Source organism: Manis pentadactyla, chromosome 16, assembly GCF_030020395.1.
Source record: "Manis pentadactyla isolate mManPen7 chromosome 16, mManPen7.hap1, whole genome shotgun sequence".
Classification (NCBI taxonomy): domain Eukaryota; kingdom Metazoa; phylum Chordata; class Mammalia; order Pholidota; family Manidae; genus Manis; species Manis pentadactyla.
In genome coordinates this window covers 79,110,465-79,131,333 of record NC_080034.1, presented here as the reverse complement: position 1 = coordinate 79,131,333, position 20,869 = coordinate 79,110,465, and the positions used below count along the sequence as shown (strand labels likewise).

The 20,869-nt window shown below is 42.3% G+C and overlaps 1 protein-coding gene across 4 annotated transcripts in view; it reads left to right on the top strand.

Annotated features, from left to right (window-relative positions):
- ALDH5A1 (aldehyde dehydrogenase 5 family member A1) overlaps positions 1-18,377 on the top strand; it is a 42,526-nt gene extending 24,149 nt beyond the window's left edge. For 3 of the 4 annotated variants that reach the window (XM_036911663.2, XM_036911661.2, XM_036911662.2), the window contains 4 exons: positions 1,765-1,923; positions 10,411-10,580; positions 13,475-13,533; positions 14,884-18,377. In XM_036911663.2, the coding sequence (XP_036767558.2) occupies positions 1,765-1,923; positions 10,411-10,580; positions 13,475-13,533; positions 14,884-15,089 (594 nt within the window). In that variant the 3' untranslated portion in view covers positions 15,090-18,377. The remainder of the gene's footprint in view (positions 1-1,764; positions 1,924-10,410; positions 10,581-13,474; positions 13,534-14,883) is intronic. The other variant, XR_005030133.2, reaches the window with a different exon arrangement.
- The last annotated feature ends 2,492 nt before the right edge of the window (positions 18,378-20,869 follow it).

The window sequence follows — 20,869 nt, the reverse complement described above, 5'->3', positions numbered from 1 at the left end:
TGCCACCTCACTCATCTCCTGGAAGGAAACTTCAGGTTTCTTTCATCATTATTTGTTCATTCGCTTTTTCAGCAAATATTTAGTAAGGGTCCTCTTTCTGCCTGGGAATTGTGGTAGGCTCAGAGGGTCCAAAGAGAAATGAGATATAATCCCTGGTTTCAATATTGTGAACAGCAGATGTCTTTTAATCAAATTGTTCTCTCTTCTCTTCTTTCCCCTATTCTTTGAGTCTTTTTTTTTTTTTTTTTTTTTCAGATTTCCCTCATTGGGTTGTTCTCAACTGAACTGGTATAATCATCTCCTCAGACACAAAACAGTCTGAACAGCTAGGGTCTCAGGCCCACAGTCTTATGGAAAAGGTGGTAGGAAGATGTTGAGATGGTGCCTTGAAAAACTCAAAAACCCTGTATCTGGGTCTCACTCTTCCTGAGATGGAGGAGCCATGATTGTTACCCACTACAGGGACACCCTACAGTGTGCCCAAGGGGGTGTCCGGGTTGTCACTGGGAGAGTAGCAACTTGAGCTCACTCCTTCATAGGAAATTGTGGGATAATAGTTCTGGCAAGGACCTTCAGCATTATCTGACATAAACCTTGCCTTTTACAGCTAAGAAAATGAAACTCTGGAAAGACTAACTATCTTGAAGTCATACATCCTAGGATCACAGTCACAACTCTGCTGAGAGGAGCAAGGACTGTGAGCTTAGGGTCCTGGCTCCCAGTTTCTACCCAAGTTCTTGCCAGGATCCTGGCTTCTTATGAAATAGTCTTAAGTACTTTGTCTTAGAGTTCATCAATAAGCAGTTTTAAATGCATTCCAAAAATGGAATAAAAACTTCTGAAAGGTTATATTGTGGGAAAAAAGGTGAAATGTTGTGGAATATTCTATATTCAATAGTCTTCATGCTTGTCTTGGCCTTTGGTAACTAATTTTACCCCTTTAACCTGTACTGGTAACCTCATTCTCCCCCATAACCTAAATAAGCATGGTTGTTTCAGAAACAGGTTTGTTTCCTTTTAGAAACACAGAATGCCAATGTGTGTAACCTTCAGAGTCACACTGGTAAACCTACAACTTCAGGGTTTGTTGCCTTAAGCCAATAAAAATGCATAGGACACAAAATTATCTTTATACTTGTTTCTTGTAGAGTAATACATGAATAAGAAAAAAAATTCATCAATGATAACTATGTTTCCTATAATGTGATTGTATTTTATAATTTAAAAATTATATCTAATTTAAAAAAAATAAGCAAGGGTCTTTTGATTAATTTGGGCAGGCATGGAAGAATGGTTTTGTGTCCATTTTCAAAATGTCAGGTTCAGCCAAACACTTGAAAGGTTTGATAAGCAGAGGGATATACATTCCATCTAGCTTCTGCTCTCTGACTCTGCAGCCTCATTATCTTTCAGGGAGATAGTTTTTTACGTTGGCTTTTGCTTTCCATATTTGTTTGATAATGGCTTATTAAACCACTTGAAAGACTTGGGTTAGGTGGCCTTTTTTTCTTGGACACAGATATTTTATACTTGCTTGTTTATCCACAGAAGTATGACCACAGTCAGGGGAGGAGGGGTTGGAGAAGCATGCCCTAAATGGATCATTAGGGTGAAGTCCACGGGGAGAGGGAAAGAGCAGGTTGGACACATGAGAACCCCCGGGGAAGTGTTTTCACATTCAGAGAGGTAGCAGCAGTCACATTTATTGGTTGGGTCAATAGCTCCTGACAAGCTCTCTATATAAATATGTTTTTTTCTGTCTAGACTTGTGTTTGCTCAAACCGTTTCTTGGTGCAAAAGGGTATCCATGATTCTTTTGTGAAAAAATTTGCTGAGGCAATTAAAACAAACCTGCATGTGGGCAGTGGATTTGAGGAGAGAACCACTCAAGGCCCGTTAATTAATGAAAAGGCAGTAGAAAAGGTAAGTTCGTTTTATGATCTGCTAAGTAAATTTCATGGATTCACTATCAAAAGTTTAACTAGCATATAACACTTTTAGCAAGGTGCCCAGCAAGGCTATTTTGGGAAAAATAGAGAAATTGAAAAAGGGTTCATTTCTGCCAGTTTGTGTGAATTGAGTGGCATCATCTGGTCATAAGTTTTCCCAGCTCTGTCATTTCACTGAGTCCCCATGTCACTTTAGATTTCTTACTGCCTTTCCTAAACTTTTCCTCATGGTGGTAATAGTTTTATTCCCCATAACCTGAGGAATTAGGATCCTGAAATACTAAGTTTTTTAATTTATAGAAAATCTAAAAGGAAAGTAAGACTATAGTTTTATTTTTTTTAATTGTTTATGTTTTGACTGAAATGCTGGCTGGCACTGACAAAAAAAGAAATGCCTTTCCAGAAGAGTCCTTGATGAAAGCATCCCAGTAGAGACAGAATAGTAGAAGCCATGTTCAGGATTTAGAGATGGTGGGAAAGGGAAATTGCTTTTAGGAAGGTTGTGTTTGTTCAAAAACCATCACTATTTGAGTACTAGCTAGGTAAGATCTCTCCTTGTTCTGATTTAGAAAATAATCCTTTTTAGAGATGCTTACAAGAAACTTTATTGTAATACCAAACATCCAATATTCTCCCTAGATAAGTCTCTACTGATAGAAAGGATTTTAATGGAATAATTAGAGTCAGACAAATGAGACTGGAGATTGTGTGTGGCAAAGAAGGGAGGAAAGGTGGCTGCAAGGTGGGGCAGAGCCATCCCGCCCAGGAACCGAAACCAAGTGAGAGCCCGTGAGCATCCGGGGTGGGGGGTGGCACAGCCCAGCTGCGTTCATGTGCCCCCTGAGAGTCCGAGGACTGAGCACCCCCAGTGGCTGCCCAGACCCAGTGGGCTTTCAGGTCAGCTAAACCCCCTACCTGATGCCTTCCCCAGTGGAAACCAAAGGAAGCATCAAGGTCGGACAGAACGCTGATAAATTTCTAGTTATTGCCTTGGACTAGTCTAGATCGGGAACATATACTCAAGTTTGATTGCTACCACCTGTGATTTTGAGGTAACTTTGGTCCCTGGGGTGAATCAGCCAGTGAAGATAGTCTGGCTCTGTAACCAGCTGTGGTTCAAGTGGTGGTGGTAGTTCTCAACCCACCCTGTGCCTTTAACAGTAATTTCCGGGTGCCTGGGTCCTATCTGAGGAGACTGGGTTTGAATTTGTCTGGAATAGGGCCTAGACATTGATTTCTTTTGTGTCCCAGTTAATGCTAGTTTGCCAGGCTGGGAAGCCCTTATCCCAGAGATTTTGTTGTTCTTGCCAAAGTGAAGATGCAGACATTGCTTGTTGAGGGCGCCATTTCCTAGGACTTAAAGCAGGTAGGAAGGATTGAAGATTTCCTTTTTTGGAGTTAAGTAGAAAACAGCTTGTCTGAAAACAATCCATTGTGTTGGCTTTAATATACATTATACAGTCACAGTGTAAACTCTAGGGGAAAAAATTGCGCATCACATTTAATGTGACAAGTAAACAGCAGAGCATATTCTATTTACGAGCCATTAAGTATGTTAAATATAATTATTTTTAGAGACATAAATCATAGAAAGGAAGCCATCTTTGGCTAATGGGGATTTGTTACAGACAGTGGACTGTGAGAACATTGTAGGGGTGACAGTTTTAAAAGGGTGAGCCTGGATTGCAGAATGCCCAAACCTGTAGTTATCTTTTCTGAAATCTATAGAATATTCAGCTGAGGATGGGAGGATAGGGAGGATGCCAGTGGGCAGAAAATTGGGATGAATTTCCAGAAGGCAGAGGGGATCATGTTAACAGAAAAGTCAAAGCAGAGGAAGCCTGCAGAGGAAATGGGCACCATTTTTTAGGATGGCACCTTTCTTGAAATGTCAGGGGTGGGAATAGGAACGGAAGGAGAAGGGTAATGCCCTTAACTGGTTCTTCCTTTGCACGGTTTTCTGGGTCATTCCCACACCAGTACATACAAGAGGCAGACGTGCTCTGGGCAGGAAAATACCTTTGAAGCAATGTAGCAGCCTGCCTAGGAGAACGACAGCTTCCGGACTGAGGGCAGGCGCACAGAGTGGGGCTTCCCTGCCTTTATCTGCCTCTAGGGATGGGGGCTGCCCTTCGAGTGAAGCCGGCCAAGTCAGAAGAAACCCAAGCTTGCTGTTGTCCCTCTTATTCAGGGAACAGACTAGAAATAGCAGAGGCTGCACATGCCAACCCCCTAAACTAATCAACCCAGTCCTTCATTAGAAAGATGAATAGCCAAGGTCATGACATTTTTAGGGCAAACCCTCAGCACGTAAGAGGAAATCTCAGGAAGAACAAGCAAAACCCTCAAGGAAGCCGATGCATCTGGGAACAGAAAGGGGTTTTCTAAGAATCTAATAGTGTCCTCCAAGTTTTGAGTAGATAGTACATGTATAAAATAGAAGCAGGTTGTAGGAAAATGGAGTGATGAAAACAAGAAGGACTTTTTGGAAATCAAACACATGATGGTAAAAATTTTTTTTATTAAGGTATTCTTCATATACACTCTTAAGAAAGTTTCACATGAAAAAACAATGGAGTTACTACATTCACCCATGTTATCGTCTCCCCCCCACACCCCATTGCAGTCACTGTCCATCAGTGCAGTAAGATGCCACAGAGTCATTATTTGCCTTCGCTGTGCTACACTGTCTTCCCCATGATCCCCCCCACACCAAGTGTGCCAATCATAATACCCCTCAGCCCTCTTCTCCATCTCCCACCCCTCCCCCTTGGTAACTGCTAGTCCCTTCTTGGAGTCTGAGTCTGTTGCTGTTTTATTCCTTCAGTTTTGCTTCTTTGTTATACTCCACAAATGAGGGAAATCATTTGGCACTTGTCTTTCTCTGCCTGGCATATTTCACTGAGCATAATAGCCTCCAGCTCCATCCATGTTGCTGCAAATGGTAGGATTTCTTTCTTTCTTATGGCTGAACAGTATTCCATTGTGTACATATATGTACCACATCTTCTTTATCCATTCATCTACTGATGGACACTTCGGTTGCTTCCATATCTTGGCTATTGTAAATAGTGCTGCAATAAACATAGGGGTGCATATGTCTTTTTGAATCTGAGAAATTATATTCTTTGGGTAAATTCCAAGGAGTGGAATTCCTGGGTCAAATGGTATTTCTATTTTTAGTTTTTTGAGGAACCTCCATATTGCTTTCCACAATGGTTGAACTAACATACATTCCCACCAGCAATGTAGGAGGGTTCCCCTTTCTCCACAGCCTCACCAGCAATTGTTCTTAGTCTTTTAGATACTGGCCATCCTAACTGCTATGAGGTGATATCTCATTGTGGTTTTAATTTGCATTTCCCTCATAATTAGTGATGTGGAGGATCTTTTCATGTAACTGTTGGCCATCTGAATTTCTTCTTTAGAGAAGTGTCTGTTCAGATCCTCCGCCCATTTTTTAATCAGGTTATTTGCTTTTTGGGTGTAGAGGTATGTGAGTTCCTTATATATTTTGGATGTTAACCCCTTGTCAGATATGTCGTTTACAAATATATTCTCCCATTCTGTAGGATGCCTTTTTGTTCTGGTGATGATGTCCTTTGCCATACAAAACCTTTTTAGTTTGATGTAGTCCCATGTGTTCATTTTTGCTTTTGTTTCTCTTGCTTGAGGAGATGCATTCAGAAAAAAGTTGCTTGTGTTTATATTCAGGAGATTTTTGCCTATGTTGTCTTCTAAGAGTTTTATGGTTTCATGACTTACATTCAGATATTTGATCCATTTTGAGTTTACTTTTGTGTATGGGGATAGACAATAATCCATTTTCATTCTCTTACATGTAGGTGTCCAGTTTTGCCAACACCAGTTGTTGAAGAGGCTGCCATTTCCCCATTGTATATCCATGGCTCTTTTATCATACATTAATTAACCATATATGCTTGAGTTTACATCTGGGCTCTCTAGTCTATTCCATTGGTCTATGGGTCTGTTCTTATGCCGGTACCAAATTTTCTTCATTACTGTGGAGCTTGACATCAGGAAGTGTAACCCCCCAACTTTATTCTTCCTTCTCAGGATTCCTTTGGCTATTTGGCATCTTTTGTGGTTGCATATGAATTTTAGAACTATTTGTTCTAGTTTGTTGAAGAATGCTATTGGTATTTTGATAGGGATTGCATTGAATCTGTAGATTCCTTTAGGCAGGATGGCCATTTTGACAATATTCATTCTTCCTATCCATGAGCACGGGATGTGTTTCCATTTATTGGTATTTTCTTTAATTTCTCTCATGAGTTTCTTGTAGTTTTCAGGGTATAGGTCTTTCACTTCCTTGGTTAAGTTTATTCCTATGTATTTAATTCTTTTTGATGCAATGGTGAATGGAATTGTTTTCCTAATATCTCTCTCTGCTAGTTCATTGTTAGTGTATAGGAATGCCACAAATTTCTGTGTATTAATTTTGTATCCTGCAACTTTGCTGAATTCAGATATTAGATCTAGTAGTTTTGGAGTGGATTCTTTACGGTTTTATGTACAATATCATGTCATCTGCAAACAGGGACAGTTTAACTTCCTCCTTGCCAATGTGAATGCCTTTTATTTCTCTGTGTTGTCTGATTGCCGTGGCTAGGACCTCCAGTACTATGTTGAATAGAAGTGGGGAGAGTGTGCATCCTTGTCGTCTTCCCGATCTTAAAGGAAAAGCTTTCAGCCTCTCGCTGTAAAGTATAATGTTGGCTGTGGGTTTGTCATATATGGCCTTTATTATGTTGAGGTACTTGCCCTCTATACCCATTTTGTTGAAAGTTTTTATCATGAATGGATGTTCAATTCTATCAGATGCTTTTTCTGCATCTATGGAGATGATCCTGTGGTTTCTGTCCTTCTTTCTGTTGATGTGGTGGATGATGTTGATGGATTTTCAAATGTTGTACCATTCTTGCATCCCTGGAATAAATCCTACTTGATCATGATGGATGATCTTTTTGATGCATTTTTGAATTTGGTTTGCTAATATTTTGTTGAGTATTTTTGCATCTATGTTCATCAGGGATATTGGTCTGTAATTTTCTTTTTTTGTGGTATCTTTGCCTGGTTTTGGTATTATCAGGGTGATGCGGGCCTCATAGAATGAGTTTGGAAGTATTCCCTCCTCTTCTACTTTTTGGAAAACCTTAAGGAGGATAGGTATTAGGTCTTCACTAAATGTTTGATAAAATTCAGTGGTGAAACCATCTGGTCCAGGAATTTTGTTCTCAGGTTGTTTTTTGATTACCAATTCAATTTCATTGCTAGCAATTGGTCTGTTCAGATTTTCTGTTTCTTTCTGGGTCAGCCTTGGAAGGTTGTATTTTTCTAGAAAGTTGTCCATTTCTTCTAGGTTATCCAGTTTGTTACTATATAATTTTCATAGCATTTTCTAATAATTCTTTGGATTTCTGTGGTGCCCATAGTGATTTTTCCGTACTCATTTTTGATTCTGTTTATGTGTGTAGACTCTTTTTTTCTTGATAAGTCTGGCTACAGTTTTATCTATTTTGTTTATTTTCTCAAAGAACCAGCTCCTGCCTTCATTAATTCTTTCTATTGCTTTATTATTCTCGATTTTATTTATTTATGCTCTAATCTTTATTATGTCCCTCCTTCTACTGACTTTGGGCCTCATTTGTTCTTCTTTTTCTAGTTTTGTTAATTGTGAGTTTAGACTGTTCATATGGGATTGTTCTTCTTTCCTGAGGTAGGCCTGTATTGCACTATACTTCCCTCTTAGCATGGCCTTCCCTGCATCCCACAGATTTTGCGGTGTTGAATTATTGTCATTTGTCTCCATATATTGTTTGATCTGTTTTTATTTGGTCATTGATCCATTGGTTATTTAGGAGCATGTTGTGAAGCCTCCATGTGTTTGTGGGCTTTTTCATTTTCTTTGCATAATTTATTTCCAGTTTCATACCTTAGTGGTCTGAGAAACTGGTTAGTACAATTTCAGTCTTTTTTAAAATACTGAGGCTCCTTTTGTGGCCTAGTATATGATTATTCTTGAACATGTTCCATGTGCACTTGAGAAGAACGTGCATCCTGCTGCTTTTGTGTGTAGAGTTCTGTGCACCTCCTTGGCCTGAGAGACTATCTCCTTCCCCAGATTGGGGAAGTTTTTAGCAATTAACCTCCTCAGTAACACTTTCTATCCCTTTTTCTCTCTCTTCTCCTGGTACCCCTATAATGCAAATATTGTTCAGTTTGTATTGGTCACACAGTTCTCTCAGTATTCTTTCATTCCTCCAGATGCTTTTTTCACTCTGGGCGTCAACTTCTTTGTATTCCTCTTCTCTAATTTCTGTTTCATTTATCGTCTCCTCCACCATATCTAATCTGCTTTTAATACCCTCCATTGTGTTCCTCAACAATTGCATCTCCATCCTAAATTCGATCCTGAGTTCTTGACTATTTTTCTTTACCTCCTGGAGCATATTAATGATTTTTATTTTGAAATCTCTTTCAGGAAGATTGATTACTTCAGTATGACTTGATCCTTTTTCTGGTGTTGAGATTTTGCTTTGAACCAGGTTCCTTTGACGTTTCATATTTGTATGTGGCGCCCTCTAGTGCCAGGAATCTATACTCTCTGGAGCTTCTAAGCCCCTGGAGCAATGTCGGGGGCCCAGGGGAGTGGTGCTGGTGCCTGGGGGGAGGAAAGAGCTGTTTCCTGCTTCCCAGCTGCTATGTCTGTCTCCACTGCCTGAACCAGTGGGCCGAACACAGTAAGCCTTTATGCTTTGCGTTCGTAGCTGCTGTAGGCGGGGCTTTCCTCTGGTTGGCCTGATGCCAGGGCAGAGTTTGCCAGTTTGCAAGCGAGGTGCGGTCTGGCTGGGAGGAAGATGCAGCAGGCTGTGTATCATGGTTGGGGGCCTTGGAGGTATGTAGCCAGCCAGGGAGCTGGAAAAGTTCCCAACCTGCTTGGCAGAGTGCACCCGGACAATTTTGTTTACCTGTCCTTTCTCCTGAGCAATAAGCTCTGTGCAATCCTTGCCCCTTCAGCAGCCCTCTCGCTGTTAGGAAGTCTCTCAGACTGATGCCCAGAGCAGCCAGATATGGATCCCTCTTTTCCACAAGCAGCTGGAATCTCAGTTTCTCCAGGTATTCCACCTACCTTAGCTTTCCAACCCCACTAATCACCAGTGCACCATGCAGTGTAGGTTTGTGCTCCCAGCGCAGATCTCCCGAGCTAGGTATTCAGCAGTCCTAGGCCTCCACTCCCTCTGCCGGTGAGCTGGGGTGGGGGAGGGGCTTGGGCCCCGCTGGGTCACAGCTTTGGTACGTTACCCTGTTCTGTGAGGTCTGTTACTTCCTCCAGGTGTATGCAGTCTGCTACAGCCTTCTTTTCTGTTGCTGTTTCAGGATTAGTTGTATTATATTTTCATATTATATGTGGTTTTAGGAGGAGTTCTCTGTCTCATCTCTCACACCACCATCTTTAATCCTCCGATAAAAATTCTTTTAAAAGTCAGTTGATGAAGAAACAAAATGAAGTAGAGCTCTTAGATTTAAAGGAAAACGGATGAAAAATAAAACAAATGCCAAAGGCAGTCAGACTTAATTTGAGATGATGGGGATATGCATTTAATAATAGGAGCTCTAGAAAGGAAGAATTGAGATGGAAAAAATAGCAGTGTCAAATAAATAATAGAAGAAAGCTTATCCCAGGTAGGGAAAGTAACAGTTCTTCAGATTGAAAGCATTCACCAACTGCCAAGTAGAATGAATAAGAAGAAAAACCCAGATATATTTTGCTAAATTTTAGAATGTCAGGAACATACAAAAAGATCCCAGAAGACAGGCTACCCACAAACTTGGCTGTTCAAGTAGAACTGCTTTAGAATTAGACTTTTCATCAGCAACACTAGAAGTGTACAAGTGTACTCAAAATTCTGAAGGAAAATTAGTTCAGATCACAATTTCATCACCACCAATACAAAGTAAAACACCAGACATGCAGGGTCAGAAAAGTCCAAAAGTAAGCCATTTTTAGTGCACCTTTTTTAAAACAACAACTTGAGAAGAGTGGATTAGAGTAAAATGAGAGTGAAGTCCAGGAGACAACATGGGCTCCACGATTCCTGGAAAAAACCGAGGACTGCAGTGAGAACAGATCCCAGGAAAACTACCTGGCCTCAGGCCTGGAAGGACACCACTACGCATTAGACCATTCAACAAATAGGAAGATCAAAGAGCCAGAAGGCAAAGACCGGGGAGAGGGCACCATTGTACATACCATGTGCCCTCCGATGGTCTCTGTATCTGCATATGTAGAACTAGGGTATGTTTTAAACCTATTTTCAAAAGAGAAAAGAGCAAACCAGTTATAGTTTTCTGCAGTTTAAACATTTTAAGAGATTGCATCGTTTCCAGAGTACCCCAACCAGCCTTCCCAAAGACTCTTCTTTTTCTCTTCATGCAGGTAGAGAAACACGTGAGTGATGCGATTTCCAAAGGGGCCACCATTGTGACAGGTGGGAAGCGACATCCACTTGGAAAGAACTTCTTTGAGCCCACTCTGCTCAGCAATGTCACCAAAGACATGCTCTGCTCTCATGAAGAGACTTTTGGACCTCTGGCACCAGTTATCAAGTAAGAGCATTCAGCTGGTAGGAAGATAGGAGAACGTATACAAAAAGGAAACCTAGAGAGAATTTTGGTTCATGTGCTGTTGTAAGGCCTGGGTGGGTGTTCTTATTGCCTATTTAGACCACAAAATTACCAAATTCTTTGCTTTCTTACTTCTTGCTTTCTGCTGAATTCATCTGTCTTTTTAATGGAGTACATCTTCAAAAGGTTCTTTAAAGGAGTCTGTGGGAAGTGAACGTTCTGGGTTCTTACATGATCTTTTATCTCACACTCACAAGTAAATAATAATTTGCCTGGATAAAATTATAGATTCAACACTTTGAAGATATTACCCCTTTGTCAACTTATTTCCAGGGTTGTTACTGAGAAGTTAAGGTCTGGGTCTTTCCCTTAGAAAGGATCTACTTTTTCTCTTTGGACACTTTTAAAATATCTCATGGTCTTGGATATTCTTAAGTGTTACTGGTGTGACACATTATGGGTTTTTTTCATTCTGAGGTTCTAATGTCTTCCTTTAACATCTAAAGTGTTTAGTCCTGGGAAATTCTTGGTCATCGTTTTTCCAAATATTTCTTTCCCCTCCACTTACCCTTTCCCAGCCTTCTACAATGTCTACTGTAGTAATATGTCTGCTTTCATCCTCCACTTCTCTGAACTCTTTTTCATCCATTCCTGATGTCTTCTGAGACACTCCTTTCCCTCCATCTGCGTGTGTAGCAGTTCATTATTCGAATATACCCGTTCTACCATCTAACCCATCCACCTAGTTCTTTAGCACAAGTTACTTTTTTCATTCTTGATATCACCAAGTGGTTCTGCCCCATAACTGATCCTTCCTGCTTCATTATACACCCTTCTTTTGAGGTGGATACTTACCCTTCTCTTACATTTTTATCCCATTCCACTATCTGCTTCCTCTAGTATAGGTTACTCTGTTATCTTAGTCTTGGAGCTCTTCAGATGGCCTATCGATTTCTCTGAACTCATCTTTAGACTCTTGAACTGTTAGCTGCTTTGGCTGGTAGCATCTGCCTTGGAATTGCGGTAAAAAGCTTAGAGTTTAGTTTATGTTCCTTCTGGTACATTTAGAGGGCAATGGGTCAAGCCTCAGGAAGGAAGCCTCTAGTATTAAAATCCAGTCTCAACACCACTCCTCCTGCCCCAGGTATCCTTTACTCCCAGGGTATTTTGCAATTGCCTCTCTTGTAAGGGATTCCAGACAAGAGGCCCCTGTCTTGTGTGGCTGCCCATACTTGCTTTGATATCTCACTATGTCAGCTTCCTGAGTTCCCTGCCTCCCTGAGCTGGCCTTGCTGCTCTTCTGCCCATAGCAACAGAGCATTGGTCCAGGGATCCAGGTCTGTAGGCAACAGCACCTGAAATTCACATGTGTGAAGGGGGAGGCGCAGGCCCCATAAGCTGTGGCCCTTCCCACCCTCCATCGATGGCCCCCAGCTTTCTCCCTTGAGGCCATCATTCTCCCCAGGGTCCAACTACCTTCTTGTCTTCCAGAGTGTCTTTCATTTTATACCATCTTTCTTATCATATCCTTTGTCAGCTTTGTTACCATCTTGCTAATGAGATTTATATATTAATCCTCCACTGGGGAAAGGGACCACTTGAAGAACTTTCATCTTCTTTGTTTCAATAAAAATTTTTTACCTAGAATGTGAACCTGGCCTTTTCAAAGAATCAAAAGGATGCAGTGATTAGGAACACAGACTTTGGAGTTGAACTGGGTGTAGATTCAGGCTTTGCTACTTCGTACCTGTGTACGCTCGGACGAGTAAACCTCTCTGAACCTCAGGGTCCTCGTACAGAGAAAGGGATAAAACTAGGACCTGCCACCCAGGGTGGGTTTAAGGTTTAAATGTTTAATGTATGTAAAGCACTTAGCACATTGCCTGATACCATTATATGGCAGCCATATAATTAAAATTTAGGTCTGGGATAAACAGTTGTTACCAGTGAACTCTAGTTTCACCCCCCTCTCCTGGGACGGAGTGGAGGGACGCTCCGATGTTGTATCACAGCTGAAAAGTGAAAGTCCTCAATGATGCCTCAACTGCAGGTGTGATTACTGCATTTTGAGGTACAGAGGGAAGTGATGCCCTGTTTTCCTGTTCTGTAGATAGAAAGGGTTGCTACCTGAGAGTGGAGAGACAAGCCCTGGGAGAGACAGCTCAGAACAAGGAATCCTCAGAACAAGTGATTCTCCTGGGGTCACCCTCCTTGGCCTTCCCTCCCCGAAGCTCTCTTCTCTCCAACCTTCATCTTCTATTGACAGGGCCCAGGGCAGCCCAGTCAACTCTGCCTGGTGCCATTAAAGTTCCGGGGCAACGGAAAAATGCCTCAAATCTTGTTCCAAAACTGAAGTGATAAAGCTGAAAGACAGTGCGCAGGGCTTCAGTGCTGCTGCCATGCTTTCATTTCAGAGGACGGAGCCCAGGCGCCATCACTCTCGTGTGCAGCGTAAGTGGTACAGCCGACAGCAGCCTGGGCCCCAGCTTCCTCTGGACGGTTTTCTTTCTACTACATTATGGTTGCTTTTAAAGTAGTTGTTATGAATGTATATTCTTAGTAGGTGGCGAGAGTAGTGACCCTTGAAGGCATTTTGTTTGATGTGGTGGCTTTGGTGCGTTTCCCTGCACACTGGCCTGCTTGTCTCTCGTTCTCTCCTGAGGGAAGAACCAGTGCCGGCTGGTGCCGCTGGCCTCGGACATGGAATCGTCATGCAAAGAGGTGCCGTTTTCTTCTGTGATCTGCCCTGGGATCTCTTTGCAAAACTCCAGCTTACCCCTTGTCATTGTTTGGGAAACTAACCAGGAGAAAAAACAGCTGGTTTTTTTCACTCTCCTCTTACACGTCTTACTGATGGCCCATCTTACCTTTGGCAGGTTCGATACAGAGGAGGAGGCTGTGGCGATCGCTAACGCGGCTGACGTTGGGTTAGCAGGTAGGCCTCACCTTGCTGGGTGGCAGTCATGCTCACTTCTCTAGCTGATGCTGGAATTTGCCTTTTAAATATTGCCCTGGGTTTTAAGAAGGAAACATCACTGGCACATGTGTTTAGCTGCTTTCCAGGCTTGTGCAAGTTGTGCAATTCTTTTGTCATTTCCCCTTGATGCACCTGGTTAGACCTAGGAGAGCAATGGGAGCTGAGGCTGTGCATCTAGTTCCAGGTGGACAACTGCACACACCCCTTAAGTCCCATGTTCTCAGGGCTTGGTGCCTGGAAATTCCAAGTGCTTTTCCCTCTATTTTGCTTGGCTCCTGGAAACCTGAACGGAAGAGGAAGCACTAGACCAAGGGCATCAGCAGAGAGTGTCAAGGATGGTGAGAGAAGCAAAGATGCCTTTTGCTGATTGGCCACTATTCTTTAATAAGGAGGTGGTCAAGGCAGCCACAGTGTGCACCCTATTACCCTGACAAAATCATACATGCATAAATGCACTCAACAAATCTGTTTGGCATCCACAGTGAGCAAAGTACTGAGGAAGATACAAAGACATAAAGATAGAGCTATACCTCTATAGAAGCTTCCCATCTGGGGCTAAGAGAACTATTTATAACAAGAGGAAGAGTGTGATGTCCCTTACCCCATGCTGTCGATGCAAAACAGTTACAGAGCTGGTGTACAGTGTGTAGAAGAGCCCCTGTGGCTCTGAGTTCAGCATTCCTTTCTTTCATTCATTGGGATGATGGTGTAGGAAGTTGTGCTCTAGACGAGGTCATCACAGATGGGCAGGATTCTGGTTGTGCAGAGATTGGAGGAGATAGATTCTGGGCCGAGAGGATCAAGGAAGTTAAGAAGTGAAATAAGAAAGGGCAAGGAGAATTGATTGAGGAGTTTAGAGACAGTGCTTGGTGACTGGAATGATGGAAAGTAAAGCTGCAAATGTTGACTGGAACCACCCTAGGGAGGATTTAAATACCTACTAGGCGTCTAACCTCATTTTATAGGTAATGAGGGGTCACCAGAAGGTTTGGCAGAAATATCATGAGATTTAACCTAACAGGTGTGCAGGATAGATTGAAGAGTAGACTTTAGGAGCTGGGAAGTTACTGTTACAGTCCTGGTGGGAGGTGGTGAGAGCCCTCGTGAGAATGGAACAGAAGCAGAAAGGTGATTTCCAAAGGTCTCGGATGAGCAATGGAGAAGACCAAGTTGGGGCTGTATGAGGGAGGGGTGACCTGTGACTAGTTCCAGCCAGGTGACTAGACAGATAGTCATCAGTGGCATCCTAGGCAACAGACATGTCCTTAATAACTGTTCCACATGCTCTGTCCCTTATTCCTGTAACAGGTTACTTTTACTCTCAAGACCCAGCCCAGATCTGGAGGGTGGCAGAGCAGCTGGAGGTCGGCATGGTTGGCGTGAATGAAGGGCTGATCTCCTCCGTGGAGTGCCCCTTCGGTGGGGTGAAGCAGTCTGGCCTTGGGCGAGAGGGGTCCAGGTATGGCATTGATGAGTATCTGGAACTCAAGTATGTGTGTTTTGGAGGCTTGTAGGATTCTTCCATTTTTTTTAAATAAAAAAGGAAGCTTACATAATATATGGGGCCATTACCATCCATTATTTTAAATAAACTTAGAATTTATTGGAATTAATGATTTTTTAAAGCTCATCCAGTACTTATGATCTTAAGCAGATGTGAGTCCCGCCCCTCCCCTTACCTGCCTAGGGGCCAGTACCTGTGGCTGGTCTGTGTCTGCAGAGTCTCCGAGAGCCATCGTTGGGTTTATAATGAAACCCTGAAGCCCCACCACAACCCCACGTACCTTGGGGCAAGGTGCGGAGTGAGGCCAGCCAGCCTGTGGGGCCCTGTCACCCAGGGCAGTGGCGCAGCCATCTCCCACGTGGCTCCAGGACTTAGATGCAGAGGGCTGCAGGGGCATGCCCCGAGTAGGACTGGCGGGCTGGTCACAGGCACGGCACCCTGGCCACCTGCCGGCGCAGCCTGACACTCCTCTCCAGCTAGTCAGTGGTGTTGATACAGAGGCTGAATCAATCAGTTTTCCAACTTCTGAAACAGCAGAGTTGCCTGTGTTTCTGTGAGGAATGAAGGAGCCACTCTGCCTTTTTCTGGACCCATTTTTACACTGAAGTCCTCCTCTAAATTTACTACTAGGAGATTATGTTTCCATTTCTGCCCTATTTTCAGTTTCATTGGTTTCCTTTGGGAAATGAGCATAAAGCAAAGAAGAGTAGAGGCAAGTGGGATTTTTTTTTTTTATATATTTTAACAACAAGAATTAGAAAAGGACCGTAATTAGACCAGGTGTTGGCAAACTACAGCTCACAAACTAGAGGCAGTGTGGTAGAAGAGAAAGGACGCGCATACTGGCCGGCCTGGGTCCCTCCCTGAGTAGTAGCTTTGATCCTATAGATGCTGTTTGTGAGGAGTGCAAGGTCTATATATGCCTTTCTTGGCTCAATGGGGTGTTGTGAGCCTAAAAGAAAGTAAAACTACTTGTAAAAAAAAATGAAAATTTGATGTAAGTTCAGCTGTTACCATGAGCAGCACAGCCCTCCTAAGGCATCCGGCGGTAGCTTTGCCAGGCTGAGGGAAGGCCAGTGCCCGCCTGCCCAGCCCCCTGAGCCTGAGGAAGCGGTTGTCACCTGCAGCCTGCTCTTTCTGTCCTTGGGAGATGAGCTCCTTCACTTCCAAAACAGCATAAGCACTCTGACCCCAGTAATCTCAGATGGAAAAGGAATTTCTGTAATTGTCAAGCCACCTTGTGGAAGCGACATGAGACCTTGAATTTCAGGCAACTTTTATCCAATAAGAGTTTTTACGGTTCATCATAAAAAAAAAAAAAATCACAGCCTATTACTAGTGTTTCCTGTCACTCTGAATGAAAAACTCTAAGAAAGTCCTAGGCTTTTCTGGACATGTCTCCCATCAATCCTGATATACTGAGGAAAAGGATTAAAGGCTGCTCCTGGCTGAATAGGCAGAGATGAAGCTCCTTCTTTTCTCACTCTGTACAAAATCCACTGACCTTCTATGGAGATTCCAGGTGTAAAAGGAAACTGTGATGAAGGTAGTGCTAGAGGCAATTACTCTGGAACCCCACCCAGTACTTAGCATTCCTCACTGAGCAAGGGGGTCCTGTTGTTGAGTAACAAGGCCTGGAATGTCCCTGTGGCTGAAGGACCCGTGGCCAGTCCTGGAGCTTTCATTATGTGGCCTGGATTACAGCAGCGGTGTCCCAAGGCCCAAACAAGGAAGGAGCTGAACTCCACCTCCTAGTGACTTACATTGCCCAGGCGTTGTCAGTAATCACAGACTTGGCATACTGACACTGAATGCCTTTTATTTTTATAGTGTTTAGATTGATTTATATAACTCTAATTACTTAAGATTTGGGTATGCCATCTGTTTTCTTTTAACAATAAAAATGCTCTAGCACTATTTTTTAGAAGTCTGTAATACTGATGCTTGGAGGTATGTGGAAGAATACATACAAATACGTTTGTAACTTCGTAAGCCAGTGGATTCCTTGACTAGGTGACAGATTTTGAGTTTTCTTGTATGGCTCACCACGTGCATAAATTGAGGGCCAGAGACTCTAGCAATATATGATTAATTTTGTAATTAGAGTAATTTGAAAAGGAATTAACTTCCTGTTTAGTAAAATCCTTATGGGTTGTGGGGAGAAAGAGAAGTGTTTCTAAATGAACTTTTTTTTGGTAACTTTTCAATAATGTAACCGTGTGTGATACGTGGGATTTTTAAAAATATACTTTACAACCAGAATTAGAAAAGGACCATTATTAGACCAGGTGTTGGCAAACTATAGCTCACAAACCAGATCTGGCCTGCCACCTGTTTTTTTACAACCCAAACCTGAGAATGGTTTTTACATTACCAAATTGTTGGGAAAAAATCCGAACAATATTTCATGATACATGAAAATTACATGAAATTCAGATTTAAGGATCCATAAATAAATGTTTATTGAAACATTTAATACTATACCCATTTACCATACGATCTATGGCTACTTTCTTGTCTGAGAACTTGAAAAAGGCCTACAAAGCCTAAAATGTTTACTCTTTGGCTTTTTGCAAGTTTGCCAACCCCTAATCTAGGCCAAGAGGGAGATAGATATTAATCATCCTTCATTTTTCAAGTATTATTTTATCTTACTAAACATCTATGTAAAAAAGCATTGCTCCAGTGAGTTCTCATCAAGAACTTCCCAGCAACTGTCACATAACTCAAATGAAATTACCCAGATAACAGGAGCCTATGGGCAAGAAAATACACTTCTCAGTTTACTTTCCCAGCTGTGCAGGGGGCCTCACTTAAAGAACTCATCTGCATCTGTTATCAGTAGCTCTTTCAATCTCTTTTAAATATGATTTTATGGCAAGTATTGTTTCTTTCCATGTCTACCTTTATTCTTATGGAAAGATTCTATGAAAGTAAAGATCAGAAACAATGCAAATAAATGTTCTTTGTTAACTTACATTATTAAATTGTACCACATGACTGCCTTCTCTGAAGTCGGGAGGCTATAGTTTTAATTATTCATGTGCAGCTATTTTAGATAGCACCTTACTTGAGTGTAACTTCTATGCTGTGATTTTTTTTGTGCTGTGTTTTATGTGATAAAGTTTTAGAGTAATTGTAGTTGGAGGTGTGGAAGTATTTTGCTTTGAAACGTGCGCATAGCTCATTTTTCCAGTTTTTTATAATTTTGTAAATGCCTCAATGTCTTGTCAGTAGAGTTGTGTGAGTGTGTAATTAATAAATGTCGAATTAATGGAATTTTCTGTTTCTGTGTTAAGGTTTCTGGTTATGTTTTTTTTCTTGCCAGCTCATTATTTGAGTTTGTATTAGGTATCATTAGGCCAGTTCAGATATGCAGCGGAATATGTTGCCCCAAAATAGGACAGTAGGAGTTCAGGACATGCCATCTCAAAATACTCTGCTTTGGCATAAGGATTACTGTGAGCTGAAGGCATTTGAGATTAAACAGATGTAAGAAAAGCTCTCTGCCCTCCCCCTATTTGCCTAAAAGCAGGACTTAAGTTTACAAACTGTCCGCCTTCCCCTGCCTCCAGCAGGAAGGACAAAGTTTGGTCCCAGAGTCAACTCTAGACCCTATTGGCATCACTGGGCACCAGAGGACTCTACAATAACAAATTTTATCGACTAACCTTTATCTCTGCTCTTCAGAGCCTACAACTGCTTTCCTTTGTTCTCTCATTTCTCCACAAATTTATTGTTCTTTGTTGAAGATGCTTTGTAAGCCACTTCTTTGAGTTACTCATTTTTCCCTGGTATCTCCCATGTATACATGGGGTATACATGTCAATAAACTTGTTTTTCTCTTATTAATCTTTTATTACTGGAAAGGGTCTCAGCCAAGAACTCAGAAGGGAAAGTTATTTTTGCACTATGGGTTAAAGGCCCTCCCTCCCCAGCAAGTGCTAGTTGGGAGTGCCTTGGGCTCAGACATACAGGAGGGCATGCCCCAGGGTTTGTGCTCCTTAAACGTTTGTTGAGCTAAGTTGAGAATTGACTTCATTTGCAGGTGTGGTTGCATGGAAAGGTGTGCACTCCAGCTTTCCCAAATTCACCACTCTCTGTTCTACACTTGCTACTGTTATACACTATGTACCTTTCCCAAAGTTTGAGGGAGGCTTTTGATACAGAAACGTATGAGGAAGAAATTTTCTGAAACCCTGCTATTCAGATATAATCACTGTTAATTATTTCAACAGTGTGTCTTTTATTTTCACCAAGTATTCATTTGTATTTTAAGAAATTTCAGCTGACCTCATTGAACCTGAAATTGCAGCATTTGGCCTTGGGCAAAGATAAGGTTTTCAGTAGAAGAATGAACAGTTGTCATATACATCTCACACTGTCATTACATTTATTTCATACATTTCTTTTAACTTGTATAACTCCAGGGAGGGGAAATCCCAGGGCAAAATACCTTTGAAACTGTAATCAGTCAAAGGGAGAAATAAAGTTTAAGAAACCCAATTGTTGCTTACAGGCACTTGTCCCGTGCCTCTCTTGAGGTAAAAAACCCCACCTTACCTCTCTGGACCCTCTCTGGCCTTTGTAATTACCTATTGATATGGAGATGGACTGCTTCTCTCCCCTCCTTGGAAACACCTATTGATATGGAGATGCACTAAAGCCAGATGAGAGGTTCTGGAAATATTGCAATTTTACCCACAAGCCACCCCTCCAGAAATCTCACCTCACAATGTACATGTTCCCCATCTTCTGCAATGGCCCCTGTGCAAGAAAACTGGAGCATTGGAACCAGACTAATAACATATAATCATGATAATCCTCAAGCTGGAGTATCCAGCTAGGTTCAAAGTCCTTAAGTCCATAGATCGCCCATTCCGCAGGCAGTCAGTAGCTGAACAGGTAGGAGTTCAGAGCAATCATAATGCGGCAGCTGCAGCCAGAAGGCAGTTCCAGGCCACAGGGACTGTAGAATAACCTTAAGGGCAATAGGGAAACATGTTTTAATGACACCAACATAGGCAAATCTTGTCCATCAGGTAGGATGCATGCAAGAGAGTAGTCCTGTGATAGAACAGTGGCAGGAATGGGATCTCATCCTAGTCTAGTACACTAGACTCATCCCCCTCCCTGTGGGAGTTACAGATGGGTCAGTATATGTAGGGCTGTGGGAGATACAAAACTTCCCTGTAAGATGCTCTTACCTCCTGGACATTTTGGGTACGCTACCATGATCTTTGAGGGCCACTCTGCTGTTACTCCAGGAATACACACAAGGCCAGCTTCCAGGCCTTTTCCCCAAGGTTCCAGAAGGGCCAGCCATCGCTGGTCCATGTGTCAAAATGTTAAGGGCCATGTCCACTCAACAGTGTCTCCAGGGTTTAAGGCAGTAGGGCTGGCAGCAGGGTGTTGCTCTGCTGGCCATATGCTGGCTTCAATAACGCCTCTTTGGTTTACACATAGACTTGTGTAGGAGAGAGAGCAATGTGTGTTAGCACATCCACAGGGCTCAAGGCTCCTTTTCAGGGCTTCTCATTCAAACACCGCAGCACTGTCCATAAGCAAAATGACCAGCCCCATAGACTATTGATGTCCAACTTCAGGCCAGATTTCAACAAACCATTGTACCTCTCTATCATGCCTGCCCCAGTAGGGTTATATGGTACATGAAACTTCCACTTGATTCCTAATTGCTGCACCCATTCTTGTAATGCATGTCCAGTAAAGTGGGTGCCTTGATCACTCTCAGTCACCTGTGACCAGCCATATGCTTCAAAGAGACCCCTC